This window comes from Chinchilla lanigera, unplaced genomic scaffold, assembly GCF_000276665.1.
Source record: "Chinchilla lanigera isolate Chin_1 unplaced genomic scaffold, ChiLan1.0 scaffold00038, whole genome shotgun sequence".
Classification (NCBI taxonomy): Eukaryota; Metazoa; Chordata; class Mammalia; order Rodentia; family Chinchillidae; genus Chinchilla; species Chinchilla lanigera.
Window position 1 is genome coordinate 1772735 of NW_004955439.1, and position 26284 is coordinate 1799018.

Sequence of the window (26284 nt, forward strand, 5' to 3'; positions counted from 1 at the left end):
GGAGATAAACCAACGATCAAAGTCGTGAGTCCCCTGTCCTGGCTGTACAGGACCTGGCACCAAAGCCACCCCCTAGAACATGGTGGGGCAGTCCAGCTGCTGCCAGTGGGAGTGTGGTTCATCCGTGGGTAGGACTGATATTCCAGGAGTATGGCAAGAATACATCAGTTTTTGGTAGACTGTGAGCTGGAGAGCCGATAGCATCAGCCCAAAGAATTCAGGTGACATTTGGGCACATGGTGAGGCAGATGGAACTACCTGCAAGTAGGGTCTCAGTCCCTGGAACCAGATACTGGATTTTGTCTCTTCACAAAGAACAGACAAGAGAAAGGTGGGTGCCGAGCTTAGAGAAAAGGCCTTGAGGTCCATAAGCCATTGGAGCTCAGTGTGAGGTCGGGTCAGAGCATGCGCACAGGCTCTCCATGGGGCTTGATGTTACGCTTTCCCCTGATAGAGAGGCAGCTTTTCAGGCAGTGGAGCTGGGGCGAAAATTATCCCAGATGAGCAGTGGAGAGAGGACAGCTATGTTCAGTCGGCTCTGCAGGGGGCAGGCAGCGACATGCAACTTGAAGACTGAAGGACTAAAGTTTATCCCTTGCTAACCGAACTTGAACATGTTATCTAATTAGCCGGACGTGGTGGCGCACCTCTGTAATCCCAGCACTCTTGAGGCTGAGGCAGGAGGATCGTTTTGAGTTTGAGGCCAGCCTGGGCTACAAAGTGAATTCAAGACTAGCCTGAACTGCACAGCGAGACCCTGTCTCAAAAAGACAAAAAAACAGAACAAAACAAAACAAAATATCTAACCTCTCTGAGGCTGTTTCTTCTACAAAAGACATGAAGTAACCATATGCACTTCCTAGAGGATCATCGTGTGGAACAAGTGCATAAATTCATGAATAGCACTTTCTTCGTATTGTGGCACTTAACGTTTGAGTAATGGACAGTTTTCTGTGTGAACGCAGTGAAATCATAGAGGTGCCTTTTGATGACTTTAAAGGGCTATGAACCTGGAAGTTGATGTCAGTTGAACATTGTCCATTTCTCATCATGTCCTGGAAGTCTGTGAAATGCGTGAGAGCTCTGAAGGCTGGACAGTCTGTCAGGCTCCTCCCACTTTCACTGATTGGCACATGAGGACGCTGGGGCTGGAAAAGAGACTCACTCAGGAATAGGGGCAAAGTCGCGGGACCAGCACCAGGGAGCAACTGTGAAGGGGAAAGGCAGAATTTTCCTTACTATGGCTGCACCCGTCGAACTTTTGATGCTGGAGAACTTCATAGGTGGGAAATTTATACCCTGTAACTCATATATAGATTCCTACGATCCATCCACAGGGGAAGTGTATTGCAAGGTGCCGAATAGTGGGAAGGAAGAGGTGAGTGTATTCTCTTGGGGAAGACTAAAATGTATTCAATATGTTGGTAAACTTTGGATAATTTGACTTTCTAAAAGCAAAAGGGGTTTGAGGAAAGTAGAATTGTTTCATGCTAGTGGGAAGAAGATTCTAAGAAGGTTTATCTCATAAGGATATCACTGTATTCAGAAGCAAGTCATTTTCCTAGCCAAACTAACACACAGTTGTATGTGGAGGGCTTTTTTGGGTAAGTTTCAGACTCTAATAGGAGTATGGTATGAAGTATTATTTGTAAGAATTATCACAATCATTAAGTGGATCATTTTATTGACCAAGTGTCACCTAAATTTGCCACTAGATCCATGGATTTCTAAAAAATGTGCAGGTGATCCTTCTCTAATAACTCCTCATCTCTTCAAAATACCTAGTATATCAAAATCAATCATTTCAATGATGAAACTAAAAATCAAATTCTTGTATAATTTTTCACTTACATTTAACTTTTTTTCACTCAGAGTGCTTAAAGTCACATGCATTATGCTTTCTTTTTTTTTAGTCATGAAGAACTAATTTTAATTGGGGAATTTTATAAAATATCGGAGACATGTTTGATTAGTTATCAGTTATTAAGCTGAGAATGTAAACATGTATGGGGTGGTAAATGCCACTGACAGATGCATAGCCATCTAATGCTTACTGGGTTATAATTTATTCTTTTACGGCACAAAGAACTAGACTGTTTAAAACAATTCTGTAGCCTTCATGTAGCAACAGAGGTTATATGCAAAGTTATTTTCTTTTAAGAACTCAGTTGTTTTTCTCCACTTGTTAAAGTTTCAAGTCTGTTTTGCATTAAAAAACCTTTAGACTTGTGGATTAATGTCCACAAATATTGGCTAATTCACTGGTTAAACTGTAACGTGAGAAATCTAGCCTTGTCTCTTCCTCTCCCCTTGTCTCCCAGCGTTTTCCCAGGTGAAGTTAAAAAGGACAACTATGCCAAATTCAGGTGAAATACTTTCTTTTTCTTTCAGGTGGAATATTTTGTGCAGCTGATGTCTGATCTTTTTAGAGAATAGAATAAAGTAGAAAATAGCACTTATTCTTGCGGTAATAAAATAATTTTTACTTCTCAGAAATCCAATTCACAGTTATCCCATCTGATGCCATAGACCCCATATTTTTTAGATTGAAGAAAATGATAAGCAGAAAAACACATGCTAAATTCTCAGTCACTCGTGGAACATGCTTCTGGCACTGCTACCGGTCCCTTCCACTTATTTTGCTGCAGTTATGTGCCTCGCATTCACCAAGCTCTTTAACCGAGAGTGGGCAACCTAGAATTTAACCGAGAATTTCTAGCAACCTAGAAAGTAGAGGCTTGTCGTTCTTCTTTGGCAGAGCACACTGTGCTAATGCTTCTAACTCTGATGCTTAGGTCAGTGGGCACACCCATACATGTACACACATGCACGCACGCACGCACACATGCACGCACGCACGCACGCATGCACGCATGCACGCACGCAGGCATGCACTTTGCTACAGCCCTTTGGATGATAGCATCACTTCCATAGCATACTGGAGTTAGACTGCTTGGTCTCAAAGACCATCTCCACCAGCTGGGGTCTGTGGCCTTGATTTAGAGCTCAAGTTCTTCATGCCTCTCTCTGTCTCCCCAGTTATGAAATGGGAATATTAATGCTACCTACTTCCCAGGATTCTGAGGTTAAACGCACTAACACAGAGTATTTAGTGCTTAGTGTACAGTACACACTTTGTAAGTATCGGTGTGCGGTAATATGATTGCAAGGAGTAGACTGATATGTGTTCTGTGTTGTGCGCACAACACACGTGAAGCGAGACAACTTAGGGCGTCTGAGCGGACTTGCACAGCTAACGATCAGAGTCTTACATTCACTACTGCAGGAATTAAGCTTTGTGTGGTTTTTGTGGACTTCCCCACACTGCGACTTGAGGTGGAGAGCAAGGGCCACCTCTCCTCATCCCGTCTGCAGGTCCACGGTAGACATTCAGTCTTTGAGATAAAATTATCAGCTCTCAAATCTTTTTTTTTTTCCATGCCAGGGATGAACTAAGGGTCTTGCACATTTGGTCAAGTGCTCTGCCTCTGCGGCCCTTCATGGGGCCCTAACTTTAACCTCCCCCTTATGTCGGCACAGCTGAAAGTGAGTTTGTTCCTTTTGGAAACAAAGGTCAGGTGTAGATCGGGTTTCAGTGAGTGGGTGGCTTAGGGTCAGGAGCTGACGGTCAGGTCATGTGACGCAAGAAAGCTGCTCATGGCTGCCTGGAGCCCCTGGAATAGGATTTTGGGGCTGAGCTGGGGCCCAGAGGCAGAAGATAGCTGTATGTGATTATCAGTAGTCCTCATGCATGTGAGAGAAAGGACAGGAGAAGACATGGGCTATGGATTTGTCATCTCTGCAGAAGGGATAGCACAGACACTGCCTGAAAAAGGAGAAAGGCAGAAAAACACTCAAAGATTCATTTTGGTCATAAGTCGGTTCCACACATACATTGTCACATGTTTTCTTTTAGATGTAGCCCCAAAACTAGATCCCCAGGCTTTTGTTCAACCCCAGGTCCACCCTCCTCCAGCAGAGACCCCCTCCATTGGCAGGGGACAGGCCTGGTGATTATACCATAGTACGTTAGATTGTGGTCTTGGATGCCACAAAGAACTGGATATGAATCTTGATTCTGCCATTTAGTATCTGTGTAGACACTGGCAAGTTACCCGAACTTTCTGTTCCTCAGTTTCCTCACCTGTAAAATGGGCATAAAATACTTGAGGTACAGATTTTAAAAGGGGTTACATGAAATGCTTTGCATACTTAGTCATATTCTCTTAGCTATAAAATTTAGTTGATAATAGAATGAATCTAAGTAAGTGCACATCAAGAGATGTGATTCCACACAAAACTTTAGCCTTCATAAAATGTTGGAGCTGGCCTAGGAGTGTGAGAGATTCTGTACCTCTAGACCAAGCTTCTTCTCCACACAATATTCATTCTAGAGAGTTTGGTGGAAGTAGACGCTTTTTCTCTGTTTTTCTGGTATCTCTGGATTCACATAAACACTCAAGTCTCGAGTACTCAAGGTAGCTCAGAATTGAGAAGTGTTGAATAATTAATATTAGGCAAGAAAAAAAAGGGGACTTGTGGAGTTACTCTTCCTCGAGCCTCTCAGGAGCAGCAGCTTGGTGGTGATCTTCTCCTACTTTCCCCTGAAGATCGAAGCTGCCGTCCAGGCCGCCAGAGAGGCCTTTCCTGGCTGGTCATCCCGGAGCCCACAGGAGCGCGCGCAGGTGCTGAGCCGGGTGGCTGACTTGCTGGAGCAGTCCCTGGAGGAACTGGCGCAGGCAGAATCTAAAGACCAAGGTGTGAGCCACCTCTGACAGGACTTGTCTGTCTTCCATGCTTGTTGTAGCAGAGCTGAGGTTTGAGTGCAGGTGTCTCTTACTACAGGCCATGAATACAGACATGTGTGACGCAGGTACTGGTCACTGCCACCCTCCTTCCTGTTTGCCAGATGATCTCTCGCCTTCTAAGTGTAATGCGTGAGACTCAGGATACGGGTGCTTATTCCTATCTCTCCTAGGACACCAGGCCAGCCCTCAGGTGTGCTTCTCATAGCCATGGCAGGGGTGAAGGTACAAACACCAAGGCCTCACAAGGCTGAGGCTTGCAGCTGGCATGCTCCTGCCCCATTCAAAGTGCAATCATATGGCTGAACCCAAAGTCAAAGGGCTGGGACATACACATCATTTGATGGAAGCAGCAGCCAAGATGCACGGCTACGGGCTTGGGTCTGGGGAAGGAGTGCGCCAGGGCAGATCAGCAAGCTTCCACCTACACTGAGCAGCGGATCTCAAAGCCAAGCTAACTAGAAGAATAGTGACAGTCAAGTTATTTAGAAAGTTTTCTAATGTATCAGTCACTAGTTTACTTCCAACGCAGTCTCCCAGTAATTTCAGTCCTTCAAAGGGTGAGGGGGGTAAACGTGGGTAAATCTTTGCAGGATCTGTTAGGGAAAGCAAAGAGCTTTCAGAGCCTTACGCATGCGATGAACCAACCTAAAGCTAGGAGACAGCCTCAGGCTAAGCCCCTGGCAAGAAAGCGCTTCTGCCGCTGCTGTTTCTGGTTGCAGTCTCGCCCTATTTCTGCAGGGCACCGAGCAGCAAGCAGGTAAGCTCATGCTCATCCTTCCCTTCCTTCCGGGACCCAGGATGGGCCTGGGCATGCGGCAGAGGAGCAGGTGGCACACAGCGCCATGTGCCCAGTGCCCCTGCCAGCCTTCTGACGGCTCCACCACGTGTCAGGAGAGCACGTCATATGCCTCACGCGCTTCTACGTGGTGTGCAAGCACCACTGTGTCAACAACCGTCTCTTCAACCCTTTCACAGCTCTTACAAAGCCTGGTGGTTTTGAGTGGCAAGAGCTTGTGTGTGTGAAGTGGTAGCATCTGACACGCTCACAGTGAGAGCTAGAACGCGTTCATTCTGCAAAGCAAAGAGGATCTGAGTCAAGTTAGCCCCCTCTACCTCGTTTTATAACTCCGAACCTAAATATCTTATAGTTTTATCCAACCATGGTCAGCTCTGTGTGGTCAAAGGATGTCTCCCCACACTGGAAGAAACTGAGGCTAGACCAAAGTGAGCTAGGTAGGGATGGAGGTGGGGAGACAGCAGACAGACAGAGGGTTTCCACGGCTCCACCCGCACCGTACCGCAGGGCTTTGTGTTGTTTATTTCCTACAGGGAAAACCTTAACGATGGCGAGAACCGTCGACATCCCCCGGGCTGTACACAACTTCCGGTTCTTTGCTTCCTCCGTCCTGCACCACACGACAGAGTGCACGCAGATGGACCACCTGGGCTGCCTGCACTACACGGTGCGGACTCCCGTGGGGATCGGTAGGTGCTGGCCGCGGAGCGCCCACATCATGGCTATGCCTCGAGGCGCTAGAGAATTCTGTAGAATTGTCTCAAGGAACAGACGCAGGGAAGTCTGCTGGCCTCAAAAATCTGCTTCTAGTTTACTTTCTTTCTTGTTTAAATTCCTCAGTTATATCTGGAAACTTACCTTGGAAAATTACAGAGAAAAGAATGATGCCAAGAATAGATTCAGATCCCAGGACTTCAAAACGATTACTACCTATAACTAACAAAAAGAAAAAAAAAACCGGAAAAACCAGTGCTTTAGACTCTGGAATTGGTGAGGAATTCACAGCTTAACTTCTGTGTCTTCTGTGCCCATTCTGAAAAGTTGGGGTAATAATTTAATTTTACTTTTATGTATATTTTAATAATATATATAAATTTAATTAATTAATGAGTACAGGGCACTTAGTGCCAGGTATACGTTAAATAAGCCTAGAGTGAGAATTATCTACTTCTTCAATTCTTTGCCCCTTGACCTTTGAAGGAACACATAGATGACGGCTATGACCACATATATCCACTAGATGGCGCTGTTTCCCCGCAGAAGAATGCGTATTTCACGAGTTACATTATTATTATGATGAATGTAAAAGGAAAGAATACGAGACAATTTACTGTTTTGATTCTTTGAACTCTTCAGAAATAACATTTTCAAGGCATTATGGAAAGATTTAGCCTCCTCCTAAGAATTATGTGAGCATACTTGGCTACAAAAATATTCTTACCCAGAGGGAAATTTAATAATATAAAATATACATTTACTTTCTTAACACAAGTTTAAGGGCAGAGAGTAAAATAAGGAGAATCCACTTCCTTATTCATAATGTAGTTTTCATATTTGTGTGTGTTGTGGTTGGAAAACTGCACGTTCAGAGTATTGCATGGAGACACACTCTACATGTTAAGTATATTACTTATCTAACAAGTCTATCTGGTCAGGATGCAGGTGAGAATCCACAGAGAATTTTTATTTGAAAAACTTACATATAGCTAAGTTGTACGTCATGCCTTATTCCATAAAGTTCATTGACTTTACTGATACTAGGGCTCGCACCAGGACCAGGAGGAATTGCTTTGCTCTAGTGTCATAAAAAATTCTATAAAGCTTGAGATCTATGTCTTAATCCACAACACTTGAGAAGCAGAGGTGGAGAAACTTGTTAGAAGAAATGGCAGCTGCTCCACTTAGTAATGAGGAAGGAATATTTAAAAATATTAATTTGTACATCTCAAAATGGAACTGTTTAGTGATTCATTGGTGACACCCTTTTCACCTTGGAACTTATATTGCCATTATTTGTGCTTATAATCATGAACCATGAAGAAATGGTAACTTGTATTGAGCCAAGATCTAAATATGAAAATAGGAAACCTAAATTTACTGCAAGAGAAAATAGGTAAAAATCTTGAAGACATACGGGTAGGCAGAGACTTCAAGAACAAAACCCAGACTGCAAGGGAAATATTACAAACAATCAACAAGTGGGATCTCATCTTATTAAAAAGCTTTTGCATAGCAAAAGAAATCACCAACAGAGTGAAAAGGCAACCTACAGAGTGGGAAATAATTGTAGCCAGTTGTCCCTCAGACAAAGGACTTCTATCTAGAACATATAAAGAACTGAAAAATATCAGACCCGCCCCCCAAATACAAAGACCCAATCCAAAAATGAGCATCTGAGATGCATACATACTTCCCAGATGAAGACATACAAATGGTAAATAAATACATAAAAAAATGTTCAACATTATTGGTCATTTGAGAGATGCAAATTAAAGCAACCCTAAGATTCTATCTCACCCCAGAAAGAATGGCTATTATCAAAAAATCAATTGATAACAAATGCTGGATGGGGTTTTGAGAAAAAGGAACCTTTCTCCACTGTTGGTGGGAGTGTAGACTGGTGCAACCACTGTGGAAATCAGTGTGGAGATTCCTTTAAAAACTAGAATTAGAAGTCCCATTCCACCCAGCTATTCTCCTTTTGAATATCTTCCCAGAAGAATTAAAAACATCATACAATTGTGATATATGTGCACCCATATTTATAGCAGCACAATTTGTGGTAGCTAAATCTTGGAAGCAACTCAAAAGCCCATCAGCCAAGAAATGCATAAAAAAGATGTGTTTTTTATATAATGGAGCCATAAAGAAGGATAAACTAGAAACTTGTATAGGCAAATGGATGCAACTCGATACCATACTTATAAGTGAAATAAATCAGACCCATCTGTGTAAACATTGTACTGTCTCATTAGTGTGAGAAACTGAATGAGTAAATAGGATCCAAAATGTACAATGGATATTAGGAAACGGGAAGAAACTGTTCAAAAGAAAAGACAAACTGTGATGGGGGAAAAGGGAAAGGAAAGATGGGAAAAGGAAAAACATATGCATACACAAGGTAGTTACGATAGTTATACAGCTAGTTTCTCTTAGTTCATTGGAAAGAAAGGCTTGTACTAATATTGTTTGGACAGGATATCATGCCTATGACTTGTACTCTGAATAACTACTATGAAGACAGTAGCAAGGTATTCATTATTGTAGCTCTCCAACAACCTGTTTTGAAACTGTTTTATTTTTATTTTTTTCCTTTTTAAAAGAATAAAAAATTGTATTGATCTTACTGTTTTAGAAAGTATCATCACATATTTTAGGAAGATGTCCTCAAGGTCAGCAACAACTAAGCCAAGTTTGGGACTTCAAGGGCAATTAGATTTCTTGCAGGAGTTCTGCTTTAGTAACCCTGTCTGACCTCTGAGGAGCCTGTCACCATGGCAGTGCCTCTGTTCTGATCCTTTAGCTGGGCTGATCAGCCCTTGGAACCTGCCCCTCTACTTGCTGACCTGGAAGATAGCTCCAGCCATCGCTGCCGGGAATACTGTGATAGCCAAGCCCAGCGAGCTGACTTCAGTGACCGCGTGGATGTTGTGCAAGCTCCTGGATAAAGCAGGTAATTAGGTGCTTGGGGTGGAGGAGGTGTAGAGTTGGAGCAAAGTTATATAGAAATCTTCTACTTAGCAGCAAAATCAATTCCAGTGAGATCTTTGGATTTTGTCTCCTTGAGCTTTCCTGAAAAATCCACTTCATCTTCACACGGGATTGTCTCATAGTGCTGCTTCTATTCAAAGCAGAATGGTACTGCCGCAGAGTGGCTGCAGTGTGTGGTGCATGGCAATATTACAGGCTTGTATAAGCCAGCTTTCCATTATTGTAACAAATACCCCAGATGACAAAGTTATTGTGAGGAAAGGTTTGTTTTGTAAATTAATATTAAATTGACTAGATTAAGAAGTCACTGGTGAAATGAGTGGATCATAGCGAGTGGGGGCTATACTTACTCCATCAGTGTTCCTAGGCAGATCAGGGCCCAGTCAGTGCGGTACGAGGCAGGGCCCAGGCAGAGGTGAGTCACTGGGGGCTGCCTGTGCAAGGTCTCTCTCTCTCCCTGGCAATTTTCCACAGCATTCTGCTACCAGGCTGCCATGAATTGAGCAGCTTTGCTTCACCACACTCTTCTGCCATCAGCCAACTGACCATGGACTAAACCTCTGAACCCCAAAGCCACAGTGAGCCTCCCCTCCCTTAAGTTGAGGGTATCATGTATTTGTCCCAGCAACAGGAAAGCTGACTGACACATTTTTGCTGACAGATTTGGAGGCATCAGCCCATGGCAGCTAATTTAAATCTTAGGTTTGAGCCACAGGTTAATTATAATGAAAATCAGATATAGCTAGGTGCCCCTGTGGTTTGTAGAGCCGTCCAATCTTTGGTAGACATAGCCATTTTCAGGGGATTTGAATATACATATCCCAGTCCTCTGCACATGAGACCACTCCTCAGAAGCAGGGGGTTGGCTTCTTACCAGCATATCACATTTGCCCCTTGTCCTCTTTCTACCAGAAGTTTACTAATTCAAGGCTACGAGTTTAGTAATTGGGGTTTGGTTGGTGACTTGTACAAGCACAGCCTGAGTCTGCACTAGTGTTTGGAGATTACAGGCAGGAAGCCTGTGATAACAGCCTGAGCTGTGGGTCCCTCAGCTCACCTCCCCAGAAAACCTCGGAGTGGGGGCAGTGTCTGGGTGGTGGGGACAGTCTTACTATCTGTCTGGACGTGTCAGCGGCTGCTGTCCTTACTGCCTTTCAGCACACAAAGAAGGTTCTTCTGCATTCTCCTATAGCCACAAAATGGGCAGTGGGCAGGAGCCCATCTCTGTTTATTTTCTGGATATCTTGCTATCAAAGCAAAACCACACACGCTAGGGAAGTTTAGCCAGGTCTTTAGGCTTTAGGGGATAGGTTACAACTGAGCCTGTTTAGGAAAAGGCATTGGCCTCATGACCCTAGTTTCCCACAGAGCAATGAGGCCTCCTAGCCCAGGTGTTTGGGATGATGTCCATGACGCCTTAGGCCTCTGGGCAAGTATATGATTAAACGTGCCGTGTTCGGAATGTGTCAGCCCTCCCTTACAAGAGGTACCATGTTCTAATCCCTTTCTTTGAAAAATTGAGTGTCGGGTGTGTGCGTATACAAGACTTTCCTTCCTGGCTTGGTCACTGCAGGTTTCCAGATGAGGACAGGATTGGAGCCGGGCTAGTCAGCTCTCCATGAGTCAGGTAACGAACACCTGAGAGCAACCAACCTAAAAAGAGGAAACATTTATTATTGCTCAGTTTTGCTTAGCTGGCTCCATTGCTTCTGGCCCAGTGGCGAGGCAGCACGTGAGGGCAGAGAACATGGCACAGGAGGCTGCTTGCCTCGGAAACAGAAAGCAGAGACAGAGCAGAGGAGCGTTCATTTCAGAACCTGGTCTGCGTGAGAGCATTCCATTTCCATCATTTGCATAGCACTGACCTCATTTCCTGTGAGCTTGTAGGCCCGTTTTACCAAAGCAACCCTTTTCTTCCGTCCCCCCCAGGCTGGCTTTGCCAAACGTTCCCCTCCTGACAAACAGTGTAAGCATAATTCTGATCAAACTGAACCCCTCTGAAGCTCTTGGTTTCTCCACCAGGACTGGGATGGGAGGGGTGGGGATGTGTATGAAATCCTACTTTACAACAGGAACTTTCAAGAGGGTCAGAGGGAAAAGTGAAAATGGGCTGCTAATGCATTTTGCATGTTTAAAAAGCCATGTCCTCTACCTCTAGTTCTGAAGTACATGTACCCTGATTGATGACCTTCCTTGGAACTTTGTTTTTTTTTGAGACTGGATCTCACTATGCAGTTCAAGCTGGCCTTGAGCTCACTTTGTAGCTCAAGGCTGACCTTGGACTCGCAACGATCCTCTTGCCTCAGCCTCCCGAGCACTGGGATTACAGGCACATACCACCATGCCCAGCTTATCCTTTGAACTACAATCATGTAAGAAGTACTCAGCAAATATCTCTTCAGGAACCCTAGAATATTTTATTTTCTTCTTGGGGATGCTAAACTTTTGCCATCACTCTTAGGCCATCAGCTGCGGTTTTTGGCCTTTTCCATTCATTTTATTTTACTGCTCTGTTTCAATTTAAAATCCGTTCTGCTTCCCCGCAAGCAGCTCTAGCATTTGAGGGTCTTTGTTAGTTTTTGTGCCTGGGGTTCCTAACATGTCTGTTAGCCACCTGAATTTTGCTGAATTTCTGTTTGCCAATTAAACTGCTTCCCTTCTCATATAATCAGAACTTTTAAGGGTTAGAGAACAGATAGCTGCACAAAAACTTCATTAATGCATGGATCAAATGGCAGAAGGGTTACTGCGAAATCAGGAACAGCACACACCTCGGAACATATTAACATCAGACCCCAAGGAAACGTAATCAGAATGTTAATACTGCATGTAGAATGCAACCGGCCTGCTGGAAAGAGCTCATTTTCCTGTGGTACTTCTGCATTTTTTTTCTCATCCTCTGTTAAAATGCTGCCGTAAGCATTAGAAGTGGCTCAACCCAGTTTTGCCTTCAGAATTTGTAAAGGGTCTCCCACCCGCAAGCCCTCATCCGCACCCATGCTTGTCTGCTATTTGGTGGAGAAGCCACATCCCACCCAAGAAATGGGGAAGCTCATTTTGTTTCCTTCCTATCAGGGGCTCTCCTTCTAGACTCTTTCTTGCCCCCACGCGGGACCAGGGGCTTCCACATGGTGCAGGCGCGCTCTGGTCACTAAGATCCAGGGCTGACCTAAGCTAGGCTTAAAAAATGCTCATGCAGAGTCAGGAGCTGGGACTGTTAGAAGCGCGTCTCTGCCAGACACAGTCACGGCCCTGAATCTTCCCACCTGTCTCCCTAGGGCTGGGGCCTCCACGGACCGCTCAAGGTGATCGGGCTCAGGCCACGGCCCTCTGCGAGGGCATCCTGGGTGATGGGGGGTCACCAATGTGAATTCGTTATTTATACTTTAAGGGCGGATTCTTGAGGTGCTTTGAATCCAAGAGAGTGTTTCTAATGAGGGGAGAATGTCCAACCTGGGCAAGGGAAGAAGATCAGGAGGCTTTCCAAAGCTTTCCCACCTCCCCTCCCTCCTTCTTCTCTCTTTTTTTTTTCTTTTATCTTTCACAATCACGAACAAGTAAGTTTATATCTTACAGACATCCATTGATTCTGGGGAGGCTGACTCATTGATACAAAGAGGTAGGCTGTCAGACACCTCGGTTACCTGACCACAGCAATAGCAATATCTGTCCTCAGAAACCCGATGCTGAACAGACCGGTTCTGTTTCGGTCAAAGTTTATGATAGTAGAGTGCATAAGTCTTTTACTCTGAGGATTTCGGTCACCCGAGCAAATGGAATACGTCTAGCTACCTCCAGACAAACCTTCCTAAGAACGTCCGAGGTGCAACGTGATTGCACAAGTGAGTTTTCTGAACACTTGAAGCTTCTGAGATTCACTTACTCTTTCTAATTTGGATGCTGGAACGAAGTATCTATTTACCCCTCCATTTACTTAACAATTATTTGTTTTCCTACTCTGACCAGGTTTTCTGCTTATCGGTTGTAATTCAACCTTACTTTGCCTCAAGTTTCTCACTAATAAAGTGGGGATAAAACCAAGTACTTTTTCAAATTCTTGTGAGGCTTCAAAATGGTGCAATAGTCCCCCTTCATCAGTCAGGGGGGTGTATTCCAGGACTCTTTGTGGATACTCAAAACTGCAGATAGCGTTGGGCCTTCTCTATATTATGGCTTCCCCTATACATATATATCCATAAAAAATTTAATTTATGAATGAGGTACAGTGAGAGATTAACAATAATAACTACTAATAGAACTGAACAGTTAGAACAATATACTGTAATAAACATTATGCAATTGTGGTTTTTCTTTCCTAAAATAATCAAGGTAAATATTAACATTTTCAGACTATGAGTGAGTTCAGGTAAATGAAATAGCAGAATGTGGCTCTGTGGATAAGGCAGAGGACGGTTAATCAGTTATCACTCTAGCAGCTCCACTAAGCACCCAGTAAATATAACCATGTACTGGTTAGTTCTTATGTGACAAGCTAAGGCAGGAAACAGGTTCTGTTTGTGTTCTTAGCTAGGTTAATTTCTAGTGGTGAGCAGCTATGAAGAAGTCAATCCAGAAAACATGTCAATACCTACACAGAGATTTAGGACAATAGGGTTTGGTGATAGACAGGACTGGGACACATATCTTGGGGTGTTCTTGGTCCTTATAAGTTGGTTTTAGAATGCAATGGTGTTGTCTGCAATTATGAGGTCCAGAACCTCCAGCTCAGAACTCACCTTCCCTGGGGAGCCTTCCCCTGCTCCCCTGGGCCAAAGGACCAATTTGCATCCCTGCAGATACACACACACCCCTACTTAACATTTCCATCCTGCACCACAGTTCCTAGCTGCAAGTTGGAGGAGGGCGCTGCTTTTCCACTGGGCTTGAGCTGCTTGGAGAATCTCTCGAATTCTCAGTCCCTGAAGCTTAGTCAGTGTTGTAAAGTTAATTAGGTAGAATGTGCCCTCCCGTGACTCTTTCAGGGCAAAGCACCTAGAGAAGTCCTACCTAGTGGGTTCAATAGGCAGAGGTGACTCTCATCCTTGCTTTGCTATTAAACTGGAGGTCTCTGTAAAAGCTCCATCTGTTTAAAAACCCATCAAGTATTCCTTCCATGAGAGCTACTGGACTTGCAAAGGAAGTCTCCACATGACCTGAAGTATCCTGTTTCCCAACCAGGTGTTCCACCGGGTGTCATCAATATTGTATTTGGAACAGGACCCAGGGCAGGTGAAGCCTTGGTGTCCCACCCAGAGGTGCCCTTGATCTCCTTCACTGGGAGCCAGCCGACCGCTGAACGGATCACACACGTGAGTGCTCCCCACTGCAAGAAGCTCTCCCTAGAGCTGGGGGGCAAGAATCCTGCCATCATCTTTGAGGATGCTAACCTGGAGGAGTGTGTTCCAACAACCGTCAGGTCCAGCTTTGCCAACCAGGTATGTCCTCTGCGTGCTCTGATCTCCAGGGGCCCACCAACATGCATCTCTTTTCTCAAAGTTCAAAGCACAGCAGTGAGCAGGTCAATCCAGATATGTTTGTCAAGGAGGATCAATAGATTTTATTATTCCAGCATCAATCAGTGGCCTTGTGGAGTCACAATTTCTGTTCTTGAATCTCCTTTTCTTGAGTCACATACCTTTTGTCAGGTCCTGCCATGGGCACAATGATTCATTTTTCTGCACTAAGCTTCTCCCTTTCTTTTTTATTTGTTTGAGTCTTTTGAGACAGTGCCTCGCTATGCAGTTCAGCCTGGCCTTGATCTCACAGTGATCCTCTTCCTCAGTCCCCTGAGTGCTGAGATTACAGGCGCATGCCCCCATACTTGGCTTACATTTCCTAATTCATACAGTCTTCCTGTCTCCTATTGCTGCCCAAGTGTCCCATTCCAGGTGGACTTACTCTTCCTCCAAAACCATCCCAAACACACTCACACAGAATTACCATGGTCTCTGACTTTCGAGAGTGGGTTTCTCAGCCAGGAGTCATGTGGGTTCTGGTAATTTTGTCAGATTCTTCAAGGTCATGTTGTCCAAAAGTGTTAAGAACACCAGACCAGTTTAGCTAGACAACAGCTTCCTGAAGGGAGTGCAGTGCCTACCTTTGTGCAGTAATTTTAGCATCAGGGTCTAGAATAGTGCTAGGGTCTAACAGGCATGTGTATATACTGAAGGGTTTGCTCCAAAGGATATTTTTATTTCAGTAGAGAACAAAGGCTTATACGAAAGAGCTAGAATTTCCGTAGGAGCAAGGAGGAGTGGAATGAGGTAGATCAGTATTTTCCTAGCCCAGGTACCACTGGATATCATGTAACCTTCTGCATCTATATTCTTCACTTGGTGCATTGTAACCCTTTCACTCATTTGATCAATCATAACCTTTCCAACAGGATTTTGTGGCTATCATGAAAAATGCTACTTTCAGTTTTTTAATGATAATTATAATAGTGATTTTTAATATCATCATTATTAGTAGTGATTCCTCTTACTGTAACTTCTAAAAAAGTTGGCTAGAAATGTAGAGGGGTTTTGGACCAACAGACAATGCCATCTCATGATATATCTGGTTTGATTATTGAAATAAGCAACTATGAAGTGAATGACTAAACCAAGTATTTTGACAGCTTCAAGACAAGATTGGGACTGAGAATTAGGATTAAGATGAGAGGAGGATGTGAGAGGAGCTCTGCGGTAAAGTAAACGAATGCTGAGCAGGGCAGGCTGTTTTCCCAGAATGGGGCAGAAAGTGGTGTTTGTGCAGAGAACCTTTGGGGAAACTCAAATTCAGTGGGAAAAGGGACATGGCAACCCAAACAACAAATGGATTTTAGGTAAAATAAATAACACAGCTTGACTGCTTTACCTAGCTGAGTGATGAGTTCCACGGAGGGCACAGGTCACACTTCTTTCTTAATTGCATGTAACTGACTGTTGGAAAGCATCTCCGCTCACCCGGGAGCCATGTATTATCTCAAAACTTCCTCTCATCTGTAAACTGAGACTATAACCCACTACAGAGGTATTGTGGAGAAAGCGCCCTACACAGTGCCTGTAATATAGCAGAGACTCAGAGACTGACACTGTCTTTTCTCATCCTCCAGAATCACTGTCCAGGGGTTCTCTGTGCTGCCTGTGCTTTCCTGGCACTGAGTAGTGGGAAACTTGGTAGAGGCCTCAGGTCTCTTTCTCATGCCCTTTTACTCCATAGAGCACAAGGTATTTGTGCCAATGGACCTGTCAGGTGCTTGGCTGTTTTCCACGCCAGATATGCAGATGGTTCTGACAGTAATCCTGGTGGCAGAAAGAATTATTATTTCAGAACACTAACTGTTCAATTTGAACAATGAACCTTTGTGCAAATACCAAGATAATTAGAAACATTCTGTTTCCTTGGGCTGTTGTGAAGACCAAATATAAAGGTGATGAAAGTAGTTATTTATGCATTTATGTACTTGTCATACATACATTAAGCCTCGAAATATCTAGGATGTGGTTTTGCAAACCATTATGTGCTATAATGAAATAGCACTTAGGACTGTTTCTCACTCTGAATTATGCAGGACCTCACTCCTGAACATTCAGCATCTCTGCTTGGATGTTTGTTGGGCATCTGAACTTAACACATCCCTAGCAGAACTCCCAGTTTCTCTCTGTCTCCCCTCCCTGCTATCTGGATTCTTTCTCCACCTCATTATCATTGGCTGTGTAGTATAGGCCCTGAACCTAGGACTTTTCCTCAGTCTTGCCTTCTCTTTACCTCATATCCATCAACAGATCCTGTAGGTAAGATTTATCCTGAAACCTATTATTTTTCCAGTACATCTGTGCCAATCTCCCACGCCTTTGGAGTCCCATCCCCTGTGAGAACCTTGAACTCAGCAGATCTCCATCACTTCTGTCCATCTCCATTGGTGCCTCCCTGGTGCAAACTACTGCCTCTTATCTGCACTTTTAGAATATTCTCTTAACTCTCCACTCTGTTCCCACTCTCATTTCTTCCCCCATTCTATTTTCCACACAGCTGCTGAAATGGTCATTTAAAACTGTAAATCTGATGATCTCACTCTGTTGTTTAGAACTTTCCATTACCTCTCCATGATGCTGAGGATAAAACGTGAGCCCCTATGAGCCTGTAAGAGTACATGATGTTGCCGTGCTGGCCTCCTGACCTCAAGTCCTACCACATACATCCTGTTCCTGCCTCTGCTCCCATCCTTAGCCCCACTCACCTGCCCCCCCTCCCAACTCCTGGTACCAAATTTTCTGTCTTGTTTATTTTTCTGTCATTGCTGAGACAAAATACCCAATGCCCAAAATTAAGGAAAGAAAGATTTATTTAGCTCACTGTTTGTGAAGGTTTCAATTCATAATCAGCTGGCTCCACGGCAGAATGGCACATGGCAGAGGGCAACAGCTCATGGCTATGGAAGACAGCAAAAGCAGCAAGAACAAAAAGGGAGGAAAGCAAGTCTCTTTCCCTCCCTTGTATTGTATGCAAGCTACTACCCCAGGTTAGGGTAGCACTCACACCCATAATCCCAGCATCAGGCCATGGATTAATCATAAACTCTAGAAGCCCACCCCATGACTGCCTGAGACTTTGAGGGGACAGCCTGACACAAACCACATCCCTCCCTCTTCCTGCAGCCGTCTTCATGTACTGCTGAGAATTTCCTCTTCTAGATCTTTGCCCACCCAGCTGTTCCTATCGAGTCCATTGAAATGTCCCCTCTTTGCAAGTGCCTCAATGTCTCCCTTTAGTAAAGTAACTGTCCCCAAGCCCATCAGTTTGTATTCCTTAGGCTTGCCTGATTTTCTTTTATTTCTTTGATGACTACCCAAAGTTACATTTCCAGTGTTACTTGTGTGTTTTTCAGTCTTTCTACAGGATTGGATGTCCCACATGGTGGGGACTTGGTCTCCTTTATCCCAGGTTCCCATTGTCTAGACCAGTAGACCAGTGCCTGATATGTGGCAATACTCAGTGGAATCTGTCCATGAAGGAGAATGTCCTCCAGTCTTGTCACTGTCCTCATTCTTGATAGGGTGAAATCTGCCTCTGTACCAGCAGGATCTTTGTGCAGAAGAGCATCTACAGTGAATTTTTAAAAAGATTTGTAGAAGCTACCAGAACGTGGAAAGTCGGGGTCCCTTCTGACCCATCAGCCTGCATGGGTGCCCTGATAAGTAAAGCACATTTAGAGAAAGTAAGTAAATCTCTGCTGTGAAAGTTACAGACAGTTCTTATTCAAGGAGAAGGTCGGCACAAGCGGAGCACATATCAGGCCTTGACATAGTGTAATTGATTTTCAAAACTGTGAACTGTGGGAAATTGCTCCTGGATGGAGTCTACACGTCTTAGGTATGACTATGCAGATGGGGCTCCGGTTAACACAGCATCCACCTGCGGTGAATAACTGGGAATAAGTCAGTTTGCAATGTCACCTGTAGAGTAGCGAAATTTCAAAACATGGAGGTCATAACAAGATCAGTGTAGATCAAGAGCAGTAGGAAATTCCTTTAGATATTTGTTTGGTTTTCTCCTCCCTCTTCTTTTTCTTCTTCTTTTTTTTTGTACCAGGATTTGAACTCAGGAGCTTGCACTTGCCAGGCAGGTGCTTATGCCACTGAGCTAAATACCCAGCTCCTTCCTCCCTTTTCTTAAATCAAATGCCACCTTCAAAATGAGGGCTTTCTAGCCCTTTCTATTGAAAACTGCACACTCTAGGACTCCCTCTACTTCTTCTTTTTTTTTTTTTATATATATGAGGAATCAAACTCAGGACCTTGTGCTTGCCAGACAGGTGCTTATACCACTGAGCTATATCCCTGGCCCTTCCCCTATCGCTTTAATGTCTTTTCTCCATCATCTTAACAACATCTTACATAAAACAATATTGCTTACTGTAACCCCCACCGACAGCTTCCCTGGACTAGAATGTAAGCTCCATGGTCAAGTTTACTTCCCACAGTGTCCTTAGATCTGAGAAAAGCACCTGGACTATGGTGGGTGATTAATATTAGTTGGGAGAGTGATTGAGTCTACACTATGCTGTGTAATCCAGTTATGCTATTTGTCCTAAACTTATTGTACCCATTTTCCTTGAATTCTTTTTGGTCCTTGGCTTAAATTACCTGGAATTGGGTCTAAAGTGCATAGGTAAGTCCTGGCCATCTCTCCTGCTAGCATGACTCAGCATTCAGCTTCTGAAAGGAAAAATAAACACAGAAACAACATTCAGTTGCTTCAAGAAAAGTCATCCATCATTATCTCTGAGTCACTGGGTTATTACACAGTCACAGGTAGCGCTCTCTCTCTCTCTCTCTCTCTCTCTCTCTCTCTCCATATATATGATATATAATATAATATAATATTACCTCCAGGTATATTTTCTGAGTAATATGAGTAATGGTGCTAGAAATTAGAAATTCTTTGTTCTAGAAGCTCAGTCTTTAACTAAATCTTGTACGTCATTACCTAGAACTTTCCACAATGGACACAATTCTTCATCTTCACCCCAAAGAGAATATCTTTTTGTATATTTAACTACAGAATAGAGCATGAACTTAGCTTTACTCTTCATTAACTATATGAACTCTAAATACTTTCTGTCTCTCAGTTATTTCCTCAGCAAATAGGGAATAGCAAGAGATAAAAATAGCTGATAGAGTTTTGGGGGAATTGAGAACATATGAAAAACACCTGGATGCCTAGTACCTAGACATTAAATAAATTACTTCCCTCTCCTATGCACCAGGGCTGAACGCCTAAATGATGCTTGCAACACCTCTGAACAGCCAAGTAGTTAGATAACCATGGATTTCTGGGAGGCTGAGGCAGGAGGATTATAAATTCAACCCCAGCCTGGACAATTTAGCAAACTTATGAGACTCTATTTCAAAATAAAAAGTGAAAAAGGGCTGGAGATTTATCTTAGGTAAGGGCTTGGGTTCAATCCCCAGGACTCCCCCCAACAAAAAAAAGAAAAAAGATAACCTGCTTTGGCTGAATAGAGAGTATTGACTTTCTTTTTTTATGCTGATTTTTATGAAGCCAAAGGATAAAAGGCCACTAATTATGATTTTTACCTGCCCAGGTCAGAAGTTACATCAAGAGAGCTCATGCTGAAGGGGCCCATATTCTGTGTGGAGAGGGAGTAGATAAGTTGAGCCTTCCCCTCAGGAATCAGGAAGGCTACTTCATGCTTCCCACAGTGATAACGGACATTAAGGATGAGTCCTGCTGCATGCAGGAAGAGATATTTGGCCCTGTGACGTGTGTTGTCTCCTTCGATACTGAAGAGGAAGTGATTAGAAGGGCCAACAGCGTTAAGTATGGGCTGGCAGCTACGGTGTGGTCAAGCAATGTGGGCCGTGTCCACCGGGTGGCCAAGAAGCTGCAGTCAGGTTTGGTCTGGACCAACTGCTGGCTCATCAGGGAGCTGAACCTGCCTTTTGGAGGCATGAAGAGCTCAGGGATAGGAAGAGAAGGTGCCAAGGACTCTCATGACTTCTTCACAGAAATCAAGACCATCACCGTCAAACACTAACCATTGTCCATGGAGAACCTACTCCAGCCAACGCCCAGCAGCAGAGAATCAGCTGTCCAATGTGGCAAATGGAAATACCACCTTACAGGCCAGCCCTGTCTGCACCCTGCAGGAAGTCATCTCGCGTTTATCCTCAGTAGGTGGTGTTTCTCACCAGCTAGTGAAGAGATGTGGTCTATTTTCTGTGTTGTCTCAGAGCAGAAAAGACCTCTGAATAGAATGGTACAACAAAGAAGCCAAACCATCACCAGTCTCCTCCCATGTTATATCTTCAGAGTATTTTCTCCATCATCTTGACTGCATTCTTGGGAATCCCTTATAACCCGATATAGTCATTTGCAAATACAGAGTTAAAAAAATCTACAAAACTGAGTAGAAGCAATTTGCCATTCAATTTCTTCCTTTGAAGAGGATGTTGAGATGAACGTCTGCTCCAGTAGCTGCTAGTATGGTTAATTGATAATTAGTTGTATGTACCTCATTATGCAGAGGGATAATGATTGTCTATGGAATTTGTTAAAGGGGACTTATGTTATTGATCATGCTAAATATATAAAAAATAAAGCAACGACTATACTTTCGGATGGAAGAAATTTGGAACACAAAGTGAAAATAGTTTCATTCACTTGTACCATTAATTTTAATCAATTCTAATTCTTATTGTAAGTATCTAATAGACTTACCATTTACTAATCCTAAAGGAAGTAATAAATGTTAAGTAATTTTAGTAACAAGTATGGCATATATGTTCTTCATTTGTCTATTATTTCTCCTTATCCTTGTCCTCTTATAAGTATGGACTTTTTACCAGTAAAGGTGTAACTAATGCTTTTTTCTGGCTTGCCAAATGATCTGAGGTTTATGAAGGTTAAGTAGCATATTCAGAGTCATACAAATGGTATGGAGAAGAGACGGGATTTGAGCATCAGACCCTAATACTCACGATCTCTGACAACCTCACATCGGTCTTGGGCTGTGCTACAGAAGCAACAAAGCACTTACGATTTAGGGCACACATGGTGCTCCATTCCTCCTCCAAGTCTCCTGCTTTTCTTCTCCCCATGTTACTCCTCTCTGAAAATCTCAACTCAGTGCAGTGTCTGGCACACAGAAGAGTGGAATGAGGTCTGCCTGGAGCTCTGAGTGTGTGGTAGTGGGAAGAATAAATGTTATAATTTTGCTTAGGATTTCAGATGTTGGCTGTTCACAAATGTTGAGAATTGTCAGCCAGCCTCTTTAATGTCAAGTGATGGTGTTAGATTACAACGGTCCCAGCTTTCAACTCACCTGTCTCCTTTGTTATTACTGTGCTCTAATGCACCCCAGCAGCCAGTCATTGTCACCTTTGCCTATTATGTCTTGGCCTTGTACTCCAATCTTTCCTAGTGTGTTCCAGTCCACCGAAGTGGGTGAGGTCAGATTCCAAACTTTACTCTTCCCCGGCCACCTCATACTTCCCTAGGTCCTCACAGCAGCGGGTTGGGGGGGCATCCTTCTGCTCTACTTAAATGTGACAGAAATCTGCTGGAACAGTTCATCTGTGGTTATGGGGTTGCCAAGCTGCATCCAGAAATGATGACAGAACAATCAGAGGGAGTGTTCCCCAGGGACATGATTATATTTGAAAGCTTTTGTTTCTAAGAGAGGTATTTATTATTTCCCATGTCAGAGATATTTGCATACCAAGAAAGGAAAGTAGGTCATCCTGATGGACATTGAGGAGTACCTGGGGCAGAATCTCTTCCCCAGAAGACCCAATCTTGGAGGCATCAAAGATAAAGAACATGCACTGCAGGGAAAAGGATGAAAATTGTTGACAAGCTGTGCTTCTTAGACTTGATGTGCTGGGTCACAAGGGGGGCGCTTCAGTAGGTTTGAGGTTAGGCCTGACTTGCACTTGGAGTGTTGAGGAATTAGGAGACACTGAAATTTCTGGCTCAGGTACCTCTTTCTCACCTCTCAGGTCTCAGGAGCAGCTGGCTATAACATTTGCTCTCTGCTAGTGACAAAGGAAGGACTTGACTAGGACATCTTCCTGGGTAAGACTAACGTGGTTGGTGCAAACAAAGCCTGAGATAGCTCTGGAACTTCTATGCAACTCAGGGGAGGAGGAAGGGAAAGGCTGCTTCACTGAGGGGTAAAATATAGTGATCCCCTGGATCCATGGGGATTGATTCCAAGGCATCTGTCACTCTCCCACCTGCAGATTCCAGAGTCAAAGGATGCTCAAGTCCCTTTTATAAAATGATATAGCATTTGTACATACATGCACACATCCAGTAGACTAAATATGATTAAAATCTACTTATAATACTTACTATTGCAGTGTAAATGCTCCATAGATAGTTGCTGTATTATATTGCTCAGGTCTATATTCAGAATTATTTTCCATCTAGAGTTGGTTGGATTCAGGGATGTGGAACCCATGGAGACAGAGGGACAACTCTGCACATAGAATCTCATCTTCTGTTGTAGAGTTCTCCTTACTTGGGTAGTTAATGAGGATACAAGCTAAACCATCCATGCAGCCTAAAGAGAAACTTGTCCCTGAGCTCCTCACACAGAAACTGTGGAGTTAGTACCATGATGACTCACAGGGAAACTGTTCTTCCAAGCAGCAAAACAGTCACTTTGCCAACTACCTATACTAATGAACTAGTACACTCTTTACTAAGAGTGATTATCAATAAACCAAGATCTATCAAATATCTGTAAAGGAGAAATACCAACATGTGTGAAAGAATAACCGACTGAAAACAATCAGCAGAAGAAAGGGATTTCATCCCAGTGACTTGGGAGGCTGACGCAGGAGGACTGCATGTTTGAGGACAGAAAAAGTCATTGCAAGATTGTGTCTTAAAACAAGAAAAGGGGCTGGGGACATTGTTTCTTGATAGAGCAGTTGCCTAACATGTGTGCAGCCCTGTGTTCGGTACTGAAAAAAAAAAGAGACAGAGAGAGAGGGAGAGAGAGAGGGAGGGAGAGAGAGAGACATTAGGATTGAATTATCTCAGAGGGAGTTGAAAGAATAGTGTACTCATAAATAAGAAGAGGCTACTACGAAAATGGAAGAAGCAGAGAACGTGAAAGAGGTCCTGAGAAATTAAACACTGATTTCTCAGGTAAATTTTAAAAAATTAATAGAATCAAATCATTCATATAGCTGAAAACCAAATTAGTGATCTGGGAGATGAACTTAAGACGGAAGATCAGAACGTAGTGACAGGAAAGGAAACCAGATCTCAGATGGTGAGATGGAGGACAGATCTAGAAAGTTATTAACATATCACTAATAAGACATGGGAAAACAGAAAAAAACAGGAGAATAAAAAAGAATACGGGAGCGCCGCTGCGTTTCAATGGCTGAGAGTGGGGCCCGGCCCGGGAGTCGGGGGGCATTCTTGGCTGCCAGGCACTGCTCCTCGGCTCCTGAGCTGGGCTGAGGTGGCACCGTATGATGAGGTGCCGGTAGTTAAAGAGATTATGGCATCTGAAAACCACAATGTTAAAAAATGGAACTTTAGTAATAATATTGAGGATCATTCCACTGATCTTCCTAGAAAAAGGATATCTAATCTCACTAATAACAACATGAAGGAGGTTAAGAAATCTCCAAAACAGTTGGCTGCTTACATAAATAGAACAGATGGACAAGCTGTGAAAAGCCCAGACTTACTACATAAGGTGATCTATCGCAGAAAGAAAGTTCATCATCCGTTTCCAAATTCCTGTTACAGAAAAAAACAGTGCCCTAGAAGTGGAGGCTGTGACATAGCAAATAAAGAAAATGAGCTGGCTTGTGCAGGCCGCTTGCCTGAACAATTTCCCCATGACAGTCGGCCGTACATGGCCAACTCCAGACAGAAAGCCCGTCATCAAAATACAGTGGGTTTTTCTGAGGTTTCTCAGGACCGTGAAACAGTGGTGCAAGTTTTGTTCAGCAGGAGTTTGAGATTGAATGTAGCTTTAACTTTCTGGAGAAAGAGAAGTATAAGTGAACTTGTAGCTTATTTGGCAAGAATAGAAGACCTTGGTGTTGTGGTAGATTGCTTTCCTGTGCTCACCAATAGTTTACAGGAAGAAAAACAGTATATCTCACTTGGCTGCTGTGTAGATTTATTGCCTCTAGTAAAGTCATTACTTAAAAGCAAATTTGAAGAATATGTAATAGTTGGTTTAAACTGGCTTTCAGCAGTAATAAAAAGGTAGTGGTCATCCACTGTCATCCAAAACAGAAATTATAAATGATATAAATATTCAGATTTTAAAACAACAATTAAGTAAATTGTGGGAGAAAACCATCTTACTTTGGTTCCAGGCTATACTGGTAATATAGCTAAGGATGTAGATGCTTATTTATTGCAGTTGCTTTGAGAGATTCATCTACTAAAGAACATTTGGTTATTTAAAAGCAATGCTGGACCATATGATTTCCAACTTTGAACTGTGGGAGAAATCAAAACATTCTTTTCTTTTAAAAGTCCACATAATGAAACCACTAATGAAATTCTAACAATCTACTTCACATCGAAGTGGAAAAATATCCAAAAGGAGCAGCTTCAACTTTAATGAGGTGAAAGTGTATTATGAAGATTGTTTGCCTTTGCTGCATTTCGGGCTTATGGTTATTTAGTAACATTGTTTAAGAACTACTGGGTCTTAATGTAGTCCTGTATTAGAATATAAGTTATACTATGTGAAAAAAGAAGACAAGACTTATTACTAGGAATCACAGAGACCAATCATGGATGTTTTGGGGTGTTTTATATAAAAAAATACCTAAATGTGTGCAGCTATTTTCCTATGTTGAAAAGACTTTCAAAGTTTAAAACATCATAGTAAATAATCAATATTAAAATTTTGTACACACTAAGATATTGTGTTTACAAAATGCCTTAATTATTAATAAGCCAATGTGTTATGATACCAATATTTTCTTGCTTTTAAAAAATTAGAACCAACAATGCTTCTGGCATGATAAAATCATGGAATTAAATCAGGGGTTTACATTCGTAAATGTTTTTGTGAAATGTTTTTGTTAAATGAATATTTTTGTTAAAACATATTCCACACTGTTTTTGATATGTGAGAATATTGTTAATAGCTCTGATTTTTTCTGCCAGAATTTTCATGTCATGTATGTATGTGTTACTGCTGTGTAAAGAAAAAGGTGAATATGTATTTGTATGAATGTTTAACTGGAAATGTCCATGGAGCTGCTTATTTATATTCATTTTTTTAAATTTTAGAAATAAAAGGAGGAAAATACTAACAGACAGACAACATTTTACAAAATAGCAAAGGATCAGTACAGACAGTACAGAGTTACAAACAGAGTGGTAGGGAATTAACAATGCTTGTTGTATTACATATTGATATGTTCAATGTAGTTTCTCATGAAAACAGATATAGACATACAAAACT

General features: G+C 42.9%; 1 protein-coding gene and 1 pseudogene across 2 annotated transcripts; both read left to right on the forward strand.

Annotated features, from left to right (window-relative positions):
* Positions 1-1149: 1149 nt before the first annotated feature.
* Positions 1150-21591, forward strand: Aldh8a1 (aldehyde dehydrogenase 8 family, member A1). Of its 2 annotated transcripts, XM_013517432.1 has the most exons (8): positions 1150-1378; positions 4611-4758; positions 6138-6293; positions 6445-6594; positions 9128-9277; positions 14494-14750; positions 18356-18517; positions 20408-21591. In XM_013517432.1, exons 1-8 carry the CDS (start codon positions 1241-1243, stop codon positions 20858-20860), a joined length of 1614 nt encoding a protein of 537 aa, XP_013372886.1. In that variant the 5' UTR covers positions 1150-1240; the 3' UTR covers positions 20861-21591. The 2 variants fall into 2 exon arrangements, with proteins under 2 accessions (XP_013372886.1, XP_005390557.1); XM_005390500.1 differs by lacking the exon at positions 6445-6594.
* A 94-nt stretch (positions 21592-21685) lies between these two features.
* LOC102004858 lies at positions 21686-26064 on the forward strand (annotated as a pseudogene).
* The last annotated feature ends 220 nt before the right edge of the window (positions 26065-26284 follow it).